A 17,654-nucleotide genomic window follows, 5' to 3' on the forward strand; every position below is an offset into this window, starting at 1 on the left:
AGAGAACGTAAGAAAATGTAAATCTACAGCTGGAAAATAGAGCTATAGGTATGAATGTAAAACGTCTTGGGAGTAAGCTTCAAAAAGTGGGAGAAAGGAACGGGGGGGGGGGGAGTACAAGACAGCCTGGGGCAATATCGTCGAGCAGACAGAAACCCATACAAGGTTACAGACCATGGTGACAAGAACTGTGTATGAGTGATATGCCCAAAACACGATTTACACTTCTTCGAAAATACTGAATCAAATACTCAATGATTTGCTGCATGGGACTGTCATTCCACTTAACTTCCATATAGCATTCCTTCTCCAACAGTGAAAGAACACAAAATTTGGCACACAATGTTAATTGAGATTATCCATTGTCTAGTACTTCTACTACCTTACACCTACCAATACAAACACTGCGAGAGAGAGATGGAACTTTCGATGTGAAAGACACGGTACAGCTCCATAAGGTTCTTCTTAAAAGTTCTTCAAATTGCTATATCGTAAATTAAATCCCACTGGGTGCTGATGACTTAATTGCTTACAGTGCTTCAGGTGTTGTTCCCACCCAAGAAAGTTGAGAGTGAGCCGGCAAGGTATGTACAATTGTTCCTAAAATATAATTAAGCAATAACTGGCAGGCCCAGCTATTCCCAGCGGAAGGTGTTGAAAGGAAATCGACAATCAGGTTTACCCAGCATCCGGTTGGCTGTTTTTTAAAAAGGCAATTCTTAACTTGAACTCTGATCTAGACAAAGGGGAAACTGTTTGAATATCGTTTAACCAGTTTCACTACATTTCGGTAGTGGTTCTTCACCCGCCCTTGGGGTCTGGGGGGAGGTCAACAATGCAATACTTTTCTTCTATTGTGTTTTGATTTCTTATGAACCAAACATACTTCTATCAAACATAACCATGATAATAATATAACATGAACGGCTACAGAACTCAAATATACTAATTTGATAAGAAACTAGAAGTTTCTTTTGACAATTTAATATTCCACTGAACTTTTAATCTTCCCAACTATTTATCATCCTTGTTAAGAGATGACGACAGTGTTTTACCAATTGATTTAAGCTTTTTGAGAAAAGCTGGTCCCTTCCACTGTCTTCTGTGAGGAAGCTTTTAGAAGATTCTTATTTGTTAATGTGTTGCGTTTGTCTTGTGCAGGTCCCTTTACAACCTTGCACTTTTAGCTTTTCCTAAGGGGCTTTTTACACCCCTTTTTTTACCTCTTACGTAAGAAATTTAGATAAGGGGCTATTTCCCCGTATACATTGAGGAGTGCAAAATGGTCACATGTGCCGAAGCACCCAGCAATTTTAATTAATTAATTCATATATGCATAAATACAATCTCTCATGTAGATATCGGGACCTCCCCGATGGCGCAGTGGTAGCGTCCTCGCCTTGTAATCAAGGGGTCCCGGGTTCGATATCCGGTTGAGACACATAGTGGTTCGGATCCCACTTTAAAACTGTAGGTCCAGTCCCAATTAGTCTTTCTGTGCATAAAGTGGACTTAAAACAACAATTCAATCAATCAATCAATCATGTAAATATATTTTATTGGTAAACTTTTACTTACTGAATTATGTAATGTACTTCTTTAGTTTAGTACTTATAAGTTCATTTTACGATTTTCATTTGCTCTACATTCATTCTTCCGACGTCGGAACAGGCACTTCATACGCACTCTTCCTACTTCCTCTTTTAAGCCACTTCTGCATGCCCACCATCCCCCTGGAATAGCGTTAATATTGTATTTTCTATTTTCCCCACTATTGTGCCTCCCAACACAGAGTCCTTTCTCCTGAAGTTCTAGAGCTGGTATGCCCAAACTTCGCCCCGAGGTTTTTCTTTTATGTCGGCCTCCCTAATGCTTCTATAACCTCTAACTTGATTTTAAGGCTGAAGTAGCGATTGGCCCTGCATAAAAAAATAAAATAAAATAAAGGACTTTGACCTCCCCCCCCCGCTCTAGATACTTCCGAATATTGTTCCATTTTTCCGTTTTTGACTTGCATTACCTTTCTCATCAAATGAAATGTTCCCTGAGGGTCTCCCCGATAGCGTAGTGGTGTCTTTGTAATAAAGGGGTTTTGGGTTCAAACTACGGTGGAGTCGCATTGCACAGTGGTTCGCATCTCACTTTCTGGAATGTAGGTCCAGTCCCGATTTGCCTATGTGAGGGCAAAGTGGATTTAAAAGAAACTGGAAATTTGAACCATACAGCCAAAATTATTCTATATTTCTTTTAATGCCATCGCTGCTCGCTCTATCGCTCCCCCTTCCCCTCTCTAAGAGGGAGTTTTGAACGAAGAGTTGAATGGAAACAATAACATCTGCAAAGAAAAACTGGATAGGCCATATCACATGTCGACATGGTTTATTGACAATATTGTGAAAGGAACAATGTATATGAAAAGAAGAATAACACTTCTGGATAATTCGGAAAGAAGGAGATTTGCAAAATTCGGGCGAATGGTGTTAGATAAAGGCGGGTAATGTAACAAGGGCTCGCTCAAATATAGAAAGTTTGTGACGACAATAAAATAATCGCATTACATGCGCGAATGTGTATGTTCAGGTTAGGATATGGAATTTAACTAAGTTCGAGGCGGGTTTCGGCCTATCTGCAGACTCCGTGCAATTCTAGACTTGAATAAATCTGTTCTCGGTACCACAGTAGAAACACGATACGAAACACTGTCGCGTCCCCTACAGCCACTAACAGCGTACGCAAGCAACGTTCCTGTTTGAATCTGGTTTGACAGTCCCAGGCACTCGTTCCTTCAGCCTACCCTGGTGTCTTGTGAGAGATTCGTTACCCTTGGGCTTCGGATGACAGTGATCTCTTCACCAGGCAGAGTAATAAGATTACGAGAGGATCCTCATTCCTTTCCCACAGCCATCTGAAGATGTGTGCGTTCGATAACAATCAACGTAATCTACAACCCGGTTCAATCCACCTACCCCCAACAAAAACGGCTTGACATCGTATCGGCAGCGTTTCGGTGATGGAATGCTCGGAAAAGGGCACTGGTGGAGGTTGCACCATTCTTAAATGGCGAGACCAGCAGGAATTTCAAATCCAATATCTTCAAAACACGGTGTACATAAAGTCCTATTACAATTACAGCAGCAACAATACGGCACCGTGACAAGAAGAAGGGTTTTGAAGCAAGACGCCGATTTGTTCTGAATACTTGGGTTTCTTGAAACCTACAAATTTTAAAATCAACAAAAATACACAGTCCATTTGGTTGACACATCCATTTTTGATGTGCCAACGAAGTCTCTTTCTTTAAGTTTTCAAGTCTGTTTCCATTGTTACAGACACGTGACGGTGGAAATGGATAATGATGTCGAACGAATGCCTTAGTCAAGGCTGTACGCAAAATATTTTCCAGGATGCATTTCAATTTCCAACTGGGCCTCCCCCATGGCGCAGTGGTAGCGTCATTACCTTGTAATCGAGGGGTCCCGGGTTCGATACCCGGTGGGGCACAAGTGGTTCGGATCCCACTTTAAACTGTAGGTCCAGTCCCGATTAGCCTTACTGTGCATAAAGTGGACTTAAAACACCAACTCAAACCAAACTCAATTTCCAACTGTATCCCCACCCCAAACATTGCCTGAATTTGTAATTCTCGAGGTTTTTGTTTTGCGACAAACCACTCTCCATAATGTATTGTTATTCAATTGAATGTATGAAATCTGAAATTTTTACCTCAAACTCCCTTTCAAGAGGGGAAGGAGCGTGGCCCACTCTGCTTCCCCTTTGGAAACCCACACCTTTTACCAGGAATAGATCCAAGGACATCTAGACGTCTAACTGTTATCACCGAACTATTGTCAGACTTGTGCTTTGAGAAGAAAAGGCGAGACACAAAAGTGGACTGACTGTGCGTGTGGACAAGATCAATTACTGACTAGCTCATCTGGCTGGTGAAAAAACAAGAACCGATCTGGGTAAGTGTAACTTTCGTTCGATCGTTATTTTGAATGGAGAAACAGGCACTGCCCGGAGCTGCTCGAGTATAGCCTTCGTGTCCTTCGCGTCAGATGCCCGTTGTCACCTCGCCTGTTTTGGTTCAACGGACTGCCCGGACGACCCCCAGAGGCGACGCTCGTCCATCACGAAAACTTTTGTTTCGCTGCAAAGCCGTTACTGACAGGGACGCATCACGACGAGAGCTCATCGAACACTCGAGCTGATGGAATTAATGAACGACTGCGACGGACAGCGAATTCGAATCGAAAGTTGCCATGGTGTCAGACTACGTGCACGAAAAAATAATAATTTCGCACGAGTTGCAAATTTGCTGTTTTGATTATTTATGTTTGTACCTGTTGATCCCACTCCAGGGAAAGATAATGGGAATTCTCGGTTCGTATCCTTAGAGACAGGTGCGTCAGGTAGAGCATGTGTATATGTACGGACTGAGCTTAACTACGGGAAAATCTCCTCAGTCAAAATGGACATAAATATTGTTAATCCAGAAAGTAAAAAATAACCCTTTACCTAATTCCTCATTATTTACATACTTCGATTTTCTCGCATGTAATCCTCTCTCTCGTCTTGTGTGTGTCAAGCCTCTCCACCCTCTCTCCTGATTTCTTCTCAAACTCTCCATTTCCTGCTCCTTCCACCGACTTCTTGATCTACTTTGGCCTTTGTTCCAGTCATTGTGTACTGCATGCATTTTCTCCGACGTTTCGACTATGTCCGAATCACACTCTCCATTACTTGATCGTTCCAGATATTCCTCCTAGATCTCTCCCCTTGGTTATTTTTTCGCTTTTGTGCACCGTGTGCTCATTCCGTTCGTCTCTTTCCGTATACCCATACCGCCTCCACTGCTTGCATCTTGCTTCTGTTTCTTCCCTTCTTTACCCACGCATCTGGAACATGTGTAACTACAGGTATATACTTCTTTAGGTGTGGTATATTGCCTTCTTGCATTTCAGTGACACGTTTTTGCTTAGTATTGGTCTCTCTACACTGCCAACGAATCCCGTACCCAGTTGTCCTATTCTGTTCTATGCTTCTTAAGATATTTTAAACCTGACAAACTCACCTTTTTCCAGCCTTAGTCTTGGTATGTAGTCTTGGTATGTTTTCAGATTCATTTCTTGTTGTATTGGATTCTCTCGATCCAACCATCAAACTATTTCTGTATTCCTTCTTCACTACTTTTACATATTGCTATATCATCAGTAAACCGTAGTGTCTTCATTTTCTCAACCTCTTTCCCAAGAAGAACAAGGAGGAATAATTTCTCCTCTCGTGTTCATTATTGATGCTGAATCATTCTGTTTTTAGACGCTAGTGTTTTAACACAGCTCTGCTGACTATGTATATGTCTGGAGGTGGACTAGACAGATAGACTTTATGCTGAAATTTGAATTTGTGCTCAAATGTCCTCAAAGCAGAAACAAATGCCGGTCATGATAGAGCTAGTATCATACAATTCCCACTTATGCTACTGTATATCAGTATTCTTCCAGCACATGCAAATCCAATCCATTCACAAGAAACTCATTCATGGTCCAAACTTTGACAATCAATGCAAAAGAGGAAGAAACAAAATGTTGCCATGCGATTGCAGATTCTGAAATTCCCATCCAATAAAAATAGCGTGAGAAACCCCATGTCGAAGGGGCCCTCTCCCCTTTTCTGTCTTTTTCCCTCACAGTTTCTAATGGCCTGGAAGATGCGTTACATACACACACGCATCCACCTGCTGGAAGGAACTCTTACGTTGCGTGAGGCGACGTACTGGGTGTGTCCCTCTGAAGCGCTGCCACTCCCTTAGCTTGGACTTCTTCAGACTCCCTGCTCTTCATTGAGGAACCACGCGATGCTACCGAAACGTGAGAATACCGATTCCGCTCCTGAAGGTCAACGTACAGGATGACCCACTCTAAGATTTTTGTGGCTTCTACGAGATTCTGTGTTGACGGAAAAAAAATCGGTACTATACACGCATAGGACGTGGACGCATCCCTTTCCCACAATCTTGCACATACTGACACGAAACATGAAGATGTTCCCACACACATGCGAATATCTGCTACTACTACTCAGGGGGTGATCTACATATTTTTGTTCTTTGCTTAATTCTCTTGGTTCCTATTACGAGAGTCATATTCTGCAGAGGTCTTTGATCTCCTGTCAGGTCTGTTTATTTCATTCCAACATTCTAGACACTTCTCCACGTCGTTTCTGACTCACTTCTTTGCCATTTTCCTCCTCGATTCCGCTCCATACTCCTGCCTTCTCCGTGTGTGACCAGCAGTTATCCTCTTCCTTCTTTCACTTTGATTCATTTACTGAGTCTTGAACTTTGTGCTTCCATGTTTCATCTTTTCGTCTCAAACATCATATCCACGTCTGTAAAATTGTTTTACAAAGATTGAAAGTATAAATTTGTTGGCCTATCTTGGGTTTTCTCGCGGCTGTCCAAAGTAACTGCTGGTCAATTTTAGAATGATTTCTCCTTATACTTTCATATCTACCTCACCTTTTGGTCGTGACTGACCTCGTGATACAAATAAGCGAGAGTAACCAAATATATACAATCCGCTGCAAATTAATAAAAATTACATCGTATTGCTATGATCCTATTTGCACAACGTTCACGGAATACAACCAACGTGTGAAGACAACAGATTACGATATTCGAATGTGTATATGCGTTTACAGACGTTATTATGATCAAAGTTTTTGGAAACAGCTCTTGATATATTTCGACATTTTCATTACTTGCATTAAAACATCTTTTGTTTATCACAGGAAGATTGAAAAATGAATATATTACGATTTCGGAACGCAGAGATTCTGAAAGCGGTAACATATCAGCTGGAACATTTTTAGGGGGACATTATTTTCGCGTATTTATCTATTTTTAAGCAGGACATATCAAGCATTGTGGTGAAGACCATTAATCATTAGATTCAACTTCTCCGAGGATACAATGTAAAATACAGAGTGGCCAAAAAAGTTACGAACCAATGGCGGTATTGTTTTCTGACTGCAGGTGGGCTTGGCATAAAGTTCTCCCATTGGTCCCAAACGCTATGGTCGCCCTATATAACTAAATGAACGACACATTGAGTTGCGCTGCGCATGCGTAGAAGATAAAAAAGCAGTTTTTTTTTTTTTTTGGCCAAGTCACTGAAAAATGTGCAGAAACATGCTCAGAAGATTCTGCACCTGCGCAGACCGACAAGAAGCAACCAATGGGGCGAGTTATGTGTTAGATTCAGACTGAAAGTTCAAATAAGAAATTGGCAGGGCTGTAACTGAAATTAAACCAGCAATGCAAAGAGTTTATATCCTGCACCAAGTTTACTTACTCTTCTCGCACGTCAGTCCCTCCCAACCGGGGGTGCAGGTGCACTCGAAGTCTCCTCCCAGCTCCATACAGACGCCACCATGTTTGCAAGGAGCTGTAGCACAGGGGTTGTCGACAATCTCGCAGTGCGGCCCAGAAAATCCTTCGGGACATGTGCACAAGTACTGGTCGGGAGCAGTGTTTTCGCATGTACCTCCGTTCACGCATGGCTCGTGCGTACCGCAGTAATTCAGATCTGAAAATAGAGAATGAAGTACATGATTAGTGTATAAGAAAGAATAGGTTCTAAAAGAAACATTGATCGTACAAACGCGTATGCACGTATGTTTAAATACGCAGTTTGCTGTCTGCTTTTGGGGCATCTGTGTGTATCAAGCTTGATGCCATTGAATTGTTATTTTATCGTTATGGTCAGCACCAAGGTGGAATGCTGGCACAGTTAAGTGATTTTCTGAAGTATAATAATACCATAATTTGAAGATTTCTATAATTAATTTCCACATATGCGCTAATTTATGTTGAATTATTATTAGAAAGTCTTAACTGGTAAAAAGATACTCCAGAATAGTCACTGTGTACAAATGTGTGAGGATCTCCGACTTACATCACACAATTTCCCGAACATAAAAGACGGGCCCACCTCTATGTATCCACTTTTGCGTTTCAGCACGTTGAACTAAGGTATTTGAGGACATTTTACGTTAATACAATAGTTGAAAAAGTATTGTACCTACAGAATATGTAAAAATAGAAGATATAAGACGAACTGGGAAAATATCATTGCAGTTGAAGCACAAAACACGAAAATAAATGCATAATGGAAGGCACAAATGTCCGTAGGGAACACAAAGGTCCTATATAGAAAATCAATACGAGCTTTCATTTTCTTCTACAGCTGCGACAAAACAGGTTAGTCTGCATGAAACGTAACTGGATGATCTTTCACAATTTCATCGTGTGGACTTCAACACGTGTGTTTTTCTATGCCGGATCATTAAGCACGAAATCCAGACTTCGACAATAAAAAAAGAGAAAAAAAGACAGAAGCATAAAAAAGCCGCAAACCCAGTTAGGGCCAGAGGAGAGGAGGTATAACGAATCGAGCAGGCGAATTCCTGTCCGAAAAAAGAATTCAGAAACAGGCTGCTCTATAAAACACATAACAGTGGAAGTTAGAATTGAATGTTTATTGGCACGGAAAGAAAGAAGGGAAAAAAATGTAAAACAAAGTGATTGAATAGGGGGATTAAAGAGCTTATCAGGATATGGCATACTGACAAAGGAAACAGGGGTCTTCAAGTGATGGAGCGAGCTGGGATCATGCATAACCATTGATAGGGAAAACTGGAGATGGGAGAGGGAGTTGAATATCAATGTTGCAAACTCCGTTCTTTCAGAACCAAATTTGGTTCTTTCTCAACTATGTAGCGCGTAGATATTCTTCCAAAGTTGATGAATCTTATAGATGAATATTTCGCATTTTTTTTCAATGCTTCGTCCATCTGTATGCGAGAGATGAATATTCGTCAACAGTCGCCATCACCTGAATCAATATTTATGTCGCAAACTGAACAATCAATAAGTGTGAAAACTGTGAGCTAAAAGACTGATATAATGTCAATTGGATTTGAAATACATTATCTCTATTGGGTCATTCTTTTGTTTGAGGATACAGGCAATACATATGGATTGTTATTTTACTTTTACAGATATAAACAGTAAATTTGGTGACCTGTAAAGCTTTGCTCGTAACTTACTCAGCGCTGCATAAATTATTTCGATCTCTATGTGTGTTTCTCTATGAGAGTCAACAACTATCTATATCAATTCAACCTTAAAGCTGGGAAATATATTTGATAGACAGAAATGGCTATAAATATAAAATTTCAGGTCATGTACATATAACTAACTAGCCGAGATACGCAAATTGTGACTGGAAGTGGAAATCGACTCACAGCAAAATGGGCCTCCGTGGAGTATTGAACCCGGGATTCTATCCTCCCCGATGACGTATTGGCTTACAAGTTTACCTTGTAATGAAGGGGTACCGAATTCGATCCCCGGTGGATGCCTAGTGTGGACTTTAAAATAAACTTCTACAAACTTCTTGCAACCAGCCATGATTGAGCCATCCATTTGTCTGGTAGCAATCTATCATTCGATAAACAATGATTACTTAAGAAACTACAACAGAAAAAGGATAAAGTTTAGAGAAGTGAAAGAGGTAATGTAAGTTTTTAAAATTCTCGTTGTTCAATTCGTCCATGAAGCAATACCCTATCTCCTTACATGCAAAGTATTGATCAGTATCGACGGAAAATAATTGTAAACCAAGCCACTCAAAAAGTGGCATTTAGGTCCATTTCGGTACAATACCGAACATTTTACCTTCCGAAGTCGGCAACACTGCTGAATTGTGGTGCACCGCAAATAGACGCCATAAGAACTGGAATGTCGGTGCTTTATTCATTGGGAAGGAGGGGCAGGATAAATCGAGAGAAAGTTTCATCGATTAATTTTGTGGGGAATTAACAAGATTATTAAGCAGAACAAGTGGTCGGGTGAGTCAGGCTACTAGAGACAGCTTTTACGCGGAACACAAAAAAGACTGGCAGAGGCCTCTGGCGTTGCATCTGTTAGGCAAACTGTTACAGAACTTTTTAAGTCTCGCCCAAGGTTAACGGCGCTATAAATAAGATCAAAAGATTAACACAAAAATGTTAATACACATTTCTGCAACTTCGTTTCTTCTCGTTATGAGGTTTCGCCGCGAGTTATGTCCCGTAATGGCATTGAAAGCCTTCTTCGGCGACGGTACGTGATTGGAATGAGTGGAAAATCTTCCTTGTTTCGCGAAATTCGAAACCAAAGGCAGTGGTGGAGGTGCTGGTATTATGTGTTTGCAAGGCGATGAACCTACATTTGTATATTTCCGTGCAACAATAAGTTCATCAGGTACTTTGTGCCTTCGGAAACTTTCGGCTGTACTTGTTTCGTTTCTAGAGCAATTTTACCAGCTCATTTATAATTACGGCATTTTAACTTCAAGTTAAATGTCGAGGAGGAGGAAAATAGGCGAGTAAGAATTAAAAATTAAAAATAATAAAAAATCCCTTGTGCACTGCACCGTACTACAGTATAAAGGCGCATAAGGGGTCTATAGACGGAGGGCTCCATACATTCTCGATCTCGATGTCGTGTCGTAGGAAAGATGATGTTATCAGCATCATGTTCCGACCTCCGTTGCCTCCAGTATGTTTCAGATTAATTTTATGGATATTTCGGTACGGGACCTACAGTTTAAAGTAGAATCCGAACCACTAAATTGTGTCCTAAACGGAATTCGAACTCATGGCCTTCACACACGCAGTCAATTAATGAAATTATGAATTATATGTTGACTCATGATATGTAATTAATGTAAAACTTACCCAAGACGATTCATCCATCATTCTAGATTAAAATCTCGCACCGGCGGGGACGACAGTCTGACATACGCCCATTCCTTGCTATTTCGGCCCCCCTTTTGTTTGTTTTACGAAATCTGCAGTCCAGAACAACCCACCTGAAGCCTACACACGGTAATACGTTTACTTCTGTCACGCCTCGTACATAAACCAAGGTGCTACATAATGCTTCTATTAACGTCGTTGTCAACTGTGTACACAGCAATCAGAAAACAAATGTTCTCACAATGCTCGGCATTCAGCTGAGGATTGATCCGTTTTAGTTTTTGCTTGCACGCTTCACGCATGGCTGTCAAGTGTCTTGCCTAGTCTGTCCAGTTCTTGTCGTCAGAGCCACCTGGAGGCTGGCCGGAATCACTCGTAGGACGCGCCAAAGAGGTGAAGAACAAGACTCCTCGACTCGGATTAGAGAGCATCAGTGGCGTCTCGTGGCCTCAAATTTGGCCGGGGCTTATTTTTTAAAGAATTTAAAATATAATGACAATTCACATGAATTACAGAAAATAGGTATTTTTTCTTCTAGACTACAAAACTGGACTTACTTTTTTTTAAAGAATTTAAAATATAATGACAATTCACATGATTACAAAAGAAACAGGTGTTGTTGTGAAACATACCTTTCTACGAACGTTGACTCCTGTTCTTCTGCTCAGCAAATTTTGTTATTACTTTTTCGTTGAAGCCCTCTATGTTTGAAATGTATTCTATCTCTATTGTAAGCAAGTGCCAAGGCATTTGGTCTGTCTTGTCCCATTGCATTTCTTAAGCAGGTTTTAATACGCTTCAATGTGCTGAAACATCGTTCAGATTCAGCTGTTGCCACTGGAGTTATTAAAACTATGTCTGTCATTTTTACTGTTTTTGAAAAGGTACCCTCTAAATAATTTTAAATAAAAAATGAATGCAATCTACTGATAGAGTTTATGTTTTTCAACTCTTCACTACAATAAAGAACACGAAGTTACCTCTTCTATGAAGGGATAATAAAGATTGTTCTCTTTCATTATGTCCTCGTAGATCAAGTTCATGTCGACCACAGAATTTTAAGCAATCGATAATTGTATTTAATATATGCCTATTTTTCCGGACAAATTCATTGTGTCTTGTAATTGACAGCCTATGTCATTCATCAATTTGTGTTCGAACATCAACCCTGCCAAACTCACTCAAACATAGCGAATGAAAGCCACCAAAACACTACAGAATAACACGCGAGATCGAACGCGACGCAACGGAAGTAGCCCCGAATCAGCTCTCAAATCCATTGCACTCTCCCCTCCTCTCTCTGCTAGCATGTGACTTTCACTGTAGCGTAGGTGTGTGTATGCCACGCCTTCCTTTGCGACGTGCCCCGGAAAGCGATAATTGACATCAATGCCGCTAGGAGCGCTGTCGTATCCATTGCAACAGACGATGAATTTACGTGGGTAAAAATCGCCTTTTAAAAGACTGTGTGATAGTTATGCGTTATGGTGATTGATAATTACGTGAATACGTCCGTTTTTCTTTAGGGGCTAAGCCCCGAAAGCCCCAAGGGACGAGACGCCACTGGAGAGCATGGTTTGTAAAGTTCTAGGCATTTATCGACACCTCTGCCATAAGCAGTGATAGGTCGTGCCTACGTCAACATATGTTACCTGCGCGTATACTAATTGGATTTAGTTTACATCTACCTAAACAATGGTAACTACAAAAAAGAGCGCTGTTTTGAAGGATAAGTACTATTTTCAGTCGACTTGCATCCAACTGAAAACAGTCATAATTACATTACAATGATATGCTCTCGTATTGAATTATATGTAGGGCTCCGATTTGTGAAAAGGGGGAGGAGAGGCACTTTGTCAATCGTTTCCTCTCCCCTTAAGTCACATCACATCCGTGCCACCAATGTAAGGTGAGTTATATACTACTACTATACTACTCTTCATTGTTTAGTGTCGTACAATCAGAGACGTGCATGAAAATTCCTCAACGGTCACAATAAATTGAATATTGTTAAAATAAATTTATTTTCAAGAAAGAACATTAAATTCATAAAACATTGGAAATTAGCACTGACAAGTGAAAAAAACGTCACCCCTTTTCTGCCTTCTCCTTCGAAATTTATTGATATGGACGGGTTAAGTTACAGTGGTGTAAGTCACTTTTTGTTTTAGAAAAAAAATAGTCTGACACAGCATTTTGCTGATCAACACAACAGCTGTTTCCTTCGTCACTAGACCTTAAACTGTCGTCTGTTGACAGTTGAATGACTCTCTGACTTGCTTCACGTTTTCTGTTAACAGATTGACTTATCTCGATCTTGTTTTTGTGTCTAAGCTCTTTTTTTTTATAAAGAGACTTACACCACTGTAACTTTAAGCCGTCCATATCGTACTGCCACAGAGGCAGAAAACATGAAATAACACATACACCCAACAACATCACAACTTCTCCAACGCATATTTCAAAATAAGGTTTTGCAAAGCAAACAAACAAACAAAAATATACCCCCTTCCATTGTAATGCGTCAAGCGCCGGCAACATTGAGCGAGCAATTAATCTTTAGCATGCAAGGTGAGGGTTGCAACAGAGAAACCGGACAGCTCTTCGTTGGCCTTCTGCATTTTTACCATTATTAATAAGCATCTACAGAGTCGTCCCGTGTATTTCTGGCGGTCACGTCCTCCGAGTAGGCTAGTGACCTTCTGGGTACCTGGCAGAAGGAAGCGGGAGCAGAAATATATACACGATCATAATGGAAGAAAGAGAGACAGTCCACGCTGTTGATTCCATGCTCCATCCTCCAAATCAGTGTTGCCACCTGCAGTTCTGGTTTACTTCGTCCAGTACAAAAAAAAACATAATTTTTTTCATCATAAAATCGTAATTGTTTGAATTTTTCTTTGCGATCTACCAGACTATTTGTCCAAATAAGTATATCAACTCCGAAGAATTTGTCCTCTATATAACTAAAATAAATAAATTACAGGAATTTGCATCAAATCATTCTTCTGTGCGAAATTTGACGAAGTGGTCATGGAATGAGCTAATCAATATGGTGGTTATGGTTATTATATGTGTGTATAATTTTTATTTCTTTCATGTATCGTATTATTGCACGAATAAACTCTGCGTCCTGTATTTATTTAGTTGCTTTGTATGAATTTTACGAACGAAATATTTAATATATATAATTTCATTATAGTAAATATGAAAATAATTAAAAATAACTGAAATGATCCTAGAAGTCAATATCAATTTTAATCTAACTGCCACTAAATATACATGTACACAAAATTAGAATATTAAAAAAGGAAATAATTAAGAAATTTTACTTACATTAACAACGAAGTTAAAGGAATAGATCAAATTGGAATTAGGTTGATTTTGATTGTAAAAAATTCCTACTCTAATATTATGCATGCTCTTTAATGATAAGTTTAGATTTTAAATGTCACCGCGGTGGTTAAAATGGTTCAAAGTTTGATTTTCTCTTAACGATAGCTTCAGGTCCATTTAAATTAGATTCTGTTTTAAAAAAATGAGAAATATTTTTTTAATTTTTAAATACTCTTTTGAACATGGTTTTACTTGTCGCATTTTAATATGTATATTAATTATTGATTAATTTGGTGTTTTAAGTTCCTTATGCACTGTAAGGCTAATCAGGACTGGACCTACAGTTTAAAGTGGAATCCGAACCACTATGTGCCTCCACAGGGTATCGAACCCGGGACCCCTTGATTACAAGGCGACGACTCTACCACTGCGCCATCGGGGAGGCCCATTTTAATATGTACATTATTATAATAATTGTTATATATTTAAGATTGTGCCATAACTATACTATGTATATATAAAATTTAAAATGCATAGTTAATGAAATTATAGTAACATACGATTAAGGATTATAGGCAGAAGGTTTTGAGCAACTTGTAAATAACCTGGCACAATTACAGAATTGCGTTTCCAGTTGGCAACAGGTTCTTCGTAGACGAGTTCTTTTCCCCTTTTCGGATTCTCCTGCAAGTAAACCAACGTGCATCTTGTCCAGGTGACCGAGGCACTCCGAGCGTCCTTGAGTAATAGTCCCCTACGACGGGAAGGTTCTGAGTGCATCTCCCCCCTCCATTCCCCAAACGCTGCACCAGGTCCTCCCGCTTGAAAAGGAGGTTTGTGGATCCGTTAGCCTGCGAGACCGGTTCCCTCGGCAGGTGTCGGCCAACAGGTGTACTCGGGGATATTCTTCTTGCGGCAGGGAAAATGGCAGCGAGGTGGGTGAGAGCCAACTGGAGCCGAACATTTCCTGCACTTGGATCGTGGGAAGAAGGCGAAGAGGGAGAGAGACGGGGAGAATAGAGGGAAAGGAGAGAGAGGAGAATGAAGGGGAAGAGAGAGAAGAAAATTTAAAAAATAACAGGTTGGGGGGAAATATAAGATAAATTAGTCACAAAACAGAGATAAAAAGAACTGTGGAACAGGGATGGAGAAAATTATAAAAGAGAAAATATGGAGAGAGAGAGAGAAAGAGAATTTGAAAAGAGAAAAGATAGAAGGAAAATCAGAAAAATAAGAAATTGGAGAAATGGAAATAAGAGGGAGAAAATATAAATAAGGGAAAGGAGAAGATACAAATAAAAAATGGATAAGAGGGAGAAGAAGTAAGATAAACACATAAAGAGGAAAGGGAAGTAAGAAAGGGAAGAAGAGATAAAAATATACAAATAGAGCTTCCGATGAAGAAAGAGGAAAAGAAAAGAGGGGAATAGAAAAGGAAGAGAAAGATGAGAGAGCAAGAGACAATGGAAAGGAAGAAAGTGGAGATGAAAGTAACTAGAGAAAAAAAAGAGGAGGCATAGCGAAGAGAGAAAAGAAAAGAACAAGAATGAAAGGAGCAGCTAATAATGAAAGATAGGAAAGGATGATAGAGCTAGCGAAATGATGCAGAACGAAGACTGAAACGGCTACACCACGCACAGTGTCTATTTTTACTTGAACTGAGATAACGCACGAATCATAAAGCAGCAGTCATATTTGCCGAAGAGTAGAGACGCGGCGACAGAAGGCGAAAAGTTAACCAGCTTATTACGAGACCGCAGGACGCTGCAGTTGAAACCCCAACCCCACCGTGCCATGCGGTGTCCGTTCGGGGCCGATATCCCATTTGCGCTCCTGAGGGATGCTGAGGACACTCTGGAGAAATGAGCATCTCATCCCATCTGACGCTGTCTCCAACCAGCTGTCGTACCCGGCAAGGCAAAAAGTGAGTCTAATCACGAAACACAGAAAAAAAAACCTACGTAAAAAGAGAGGATGAAGCAACCAGTTGTGATTTTATTTGATACTTTGGAGCTAAAAGAACCGGTTCTTTCTAACAAAATCCCGAGGGTGTAAGGGCCATTTGCACTTACTTTTGTGCACAACTCTTAAGTTCTAATTAATTTTTTGTCGGTGATTGTATCTCTACAGAGGTCTTGAAAATGTTTTGAAGTATCGTTGAAATGGATTGCATCGTGACGGACACTCTTCTTTCATTTTTAACAAATGTAAAAACGAGTAGAAAATATATCCGGAATACTTTATAGGATCAAATGAAAATAAATTAGTAAAGAATTAAGTCAATGTTCAGTTCGAATGTTTAGCGCTCCCCGGATCAATTTCCGGTGGAAGTTCCAAACTTTTGATGTTTGCCAAGATTGTAAGACAAATGGGGAGCTACTTTTTAGAACAAAGTTGGATATCCTACCTCGGTCAACCATCATATATCTACTTCATTGTTCTGGAAAAAGTAGTCCACAAGCATCTTTCCTGTTTTCTTCAAACTAATTGACTAATGTCAAAGAACCAATCTGGCTTTACGGAATGCCTATCGCCAGAGTTGTTGCTACTAAAGTCAACCAGTGGTGTGAATTCTTCGACTGCAAGGCACAGAGAAGGATCTATCTGTTTAATATCCATGGACTTGCGAAAAGCTTTCGATCCAGTCGACCATCTTACTACAAAAATCAAAGTTGAGGTACAGTTTTAAAAACATTAAGAGTGGCTTAGTAGATACGGCATGCTCTCCTCTGCTCTCCCAGCAGAGTACAATTTCACAGCGATATATCATTGGTTCCAGACGTTTCAACATGTTTATCGATGATTGAACTTTCATAAACGAATACGTTTCAATTATTTTCCAGATGACTGTTTCGTTTTGTGTCTGTATTATTGTTGTTGCGTGCCAGAGCGTGTAGGTTACTTTTTTCTTTTTGTGTACTTTTACCTTTGTTATATATTTTTTTCAATATTTCCCTTCACGTCATGACTTAAATGTAGTCTGCTAAACTTGACATAAAAAAATGCATGTAAACATGTTAAGTGAAAGTTAAGGTTCCAGAGCCTAACTTCTCCCTGAAAAACAAGACGAAATAACTTCAAAAACCTGAAAATTTCCTGATAAATGTTTTTCAGGCGTGTTACAATAGGTATGTAAGACCACTAGAAGTATTAAATTAACAACAACAACAACAATACTAAAAATAACGGACTCTGGTCTCGAAATCCAGAAAACAGTGGCGATGTGACTGTGCCCTGACCCGGTATCACCGATTGAAAAATTGCTTGGCAGGCTTTGGATCTCAAGGGACTTTTGCGCCAGGGAATTTAGTAAATTGTAACTAAAATTTCAAGACTACGAGTAGAGACACCAGAAGGTGGAGCTTTTCTTAGTTCCATTTTACCACTAGTGTAGTAAAATGTAACGAAAAATAACAAGGAAAAGCAAATTAAAGTAAAATAATAGAAATAATATAGTAAAAATCAAGGATTCCATGCAGTAAATAATAAGGATGTAATATTTCAATTCCACT

General features: G+C 39.8%; 1 protein-coding gene across 1 annotated transcript in view; it reads right to left on the minus strand.

Moving 5' to 3' along the window:
* Positions 1-17,654, minus strand: part of Ser (protein serrate) — a 311,007-nt gene that overhangs the window by 54,243 nt on the left and 239,110 nt on the right. Inside the window, exon 7 of the mRNA XM_083118768.1 lies at positions 7,356-7,589. Coding sequence (XP_082974894.1) covers positions 7,356-7,589 — 234 coding nt within the window. The remainder of the gene's footprint in view (positions 1-7,355; positions 7,590-17,654) is intronic.

The sequence above is a fragment of the Lepisma saccharinum genome, chromosome 3 (assembly GCF_977018435.1).
Source record: "Lepisma saccharinum chromosome 3, izLepSacc3.1, whole genome shotgun sequence".
Taxonomy (NCBI): Eukaryota; Metazoa; Arthropoda; class Insecta; order Zygentoma; family Lepismatidae; genus Lepisma; species Lepisma saccharinum.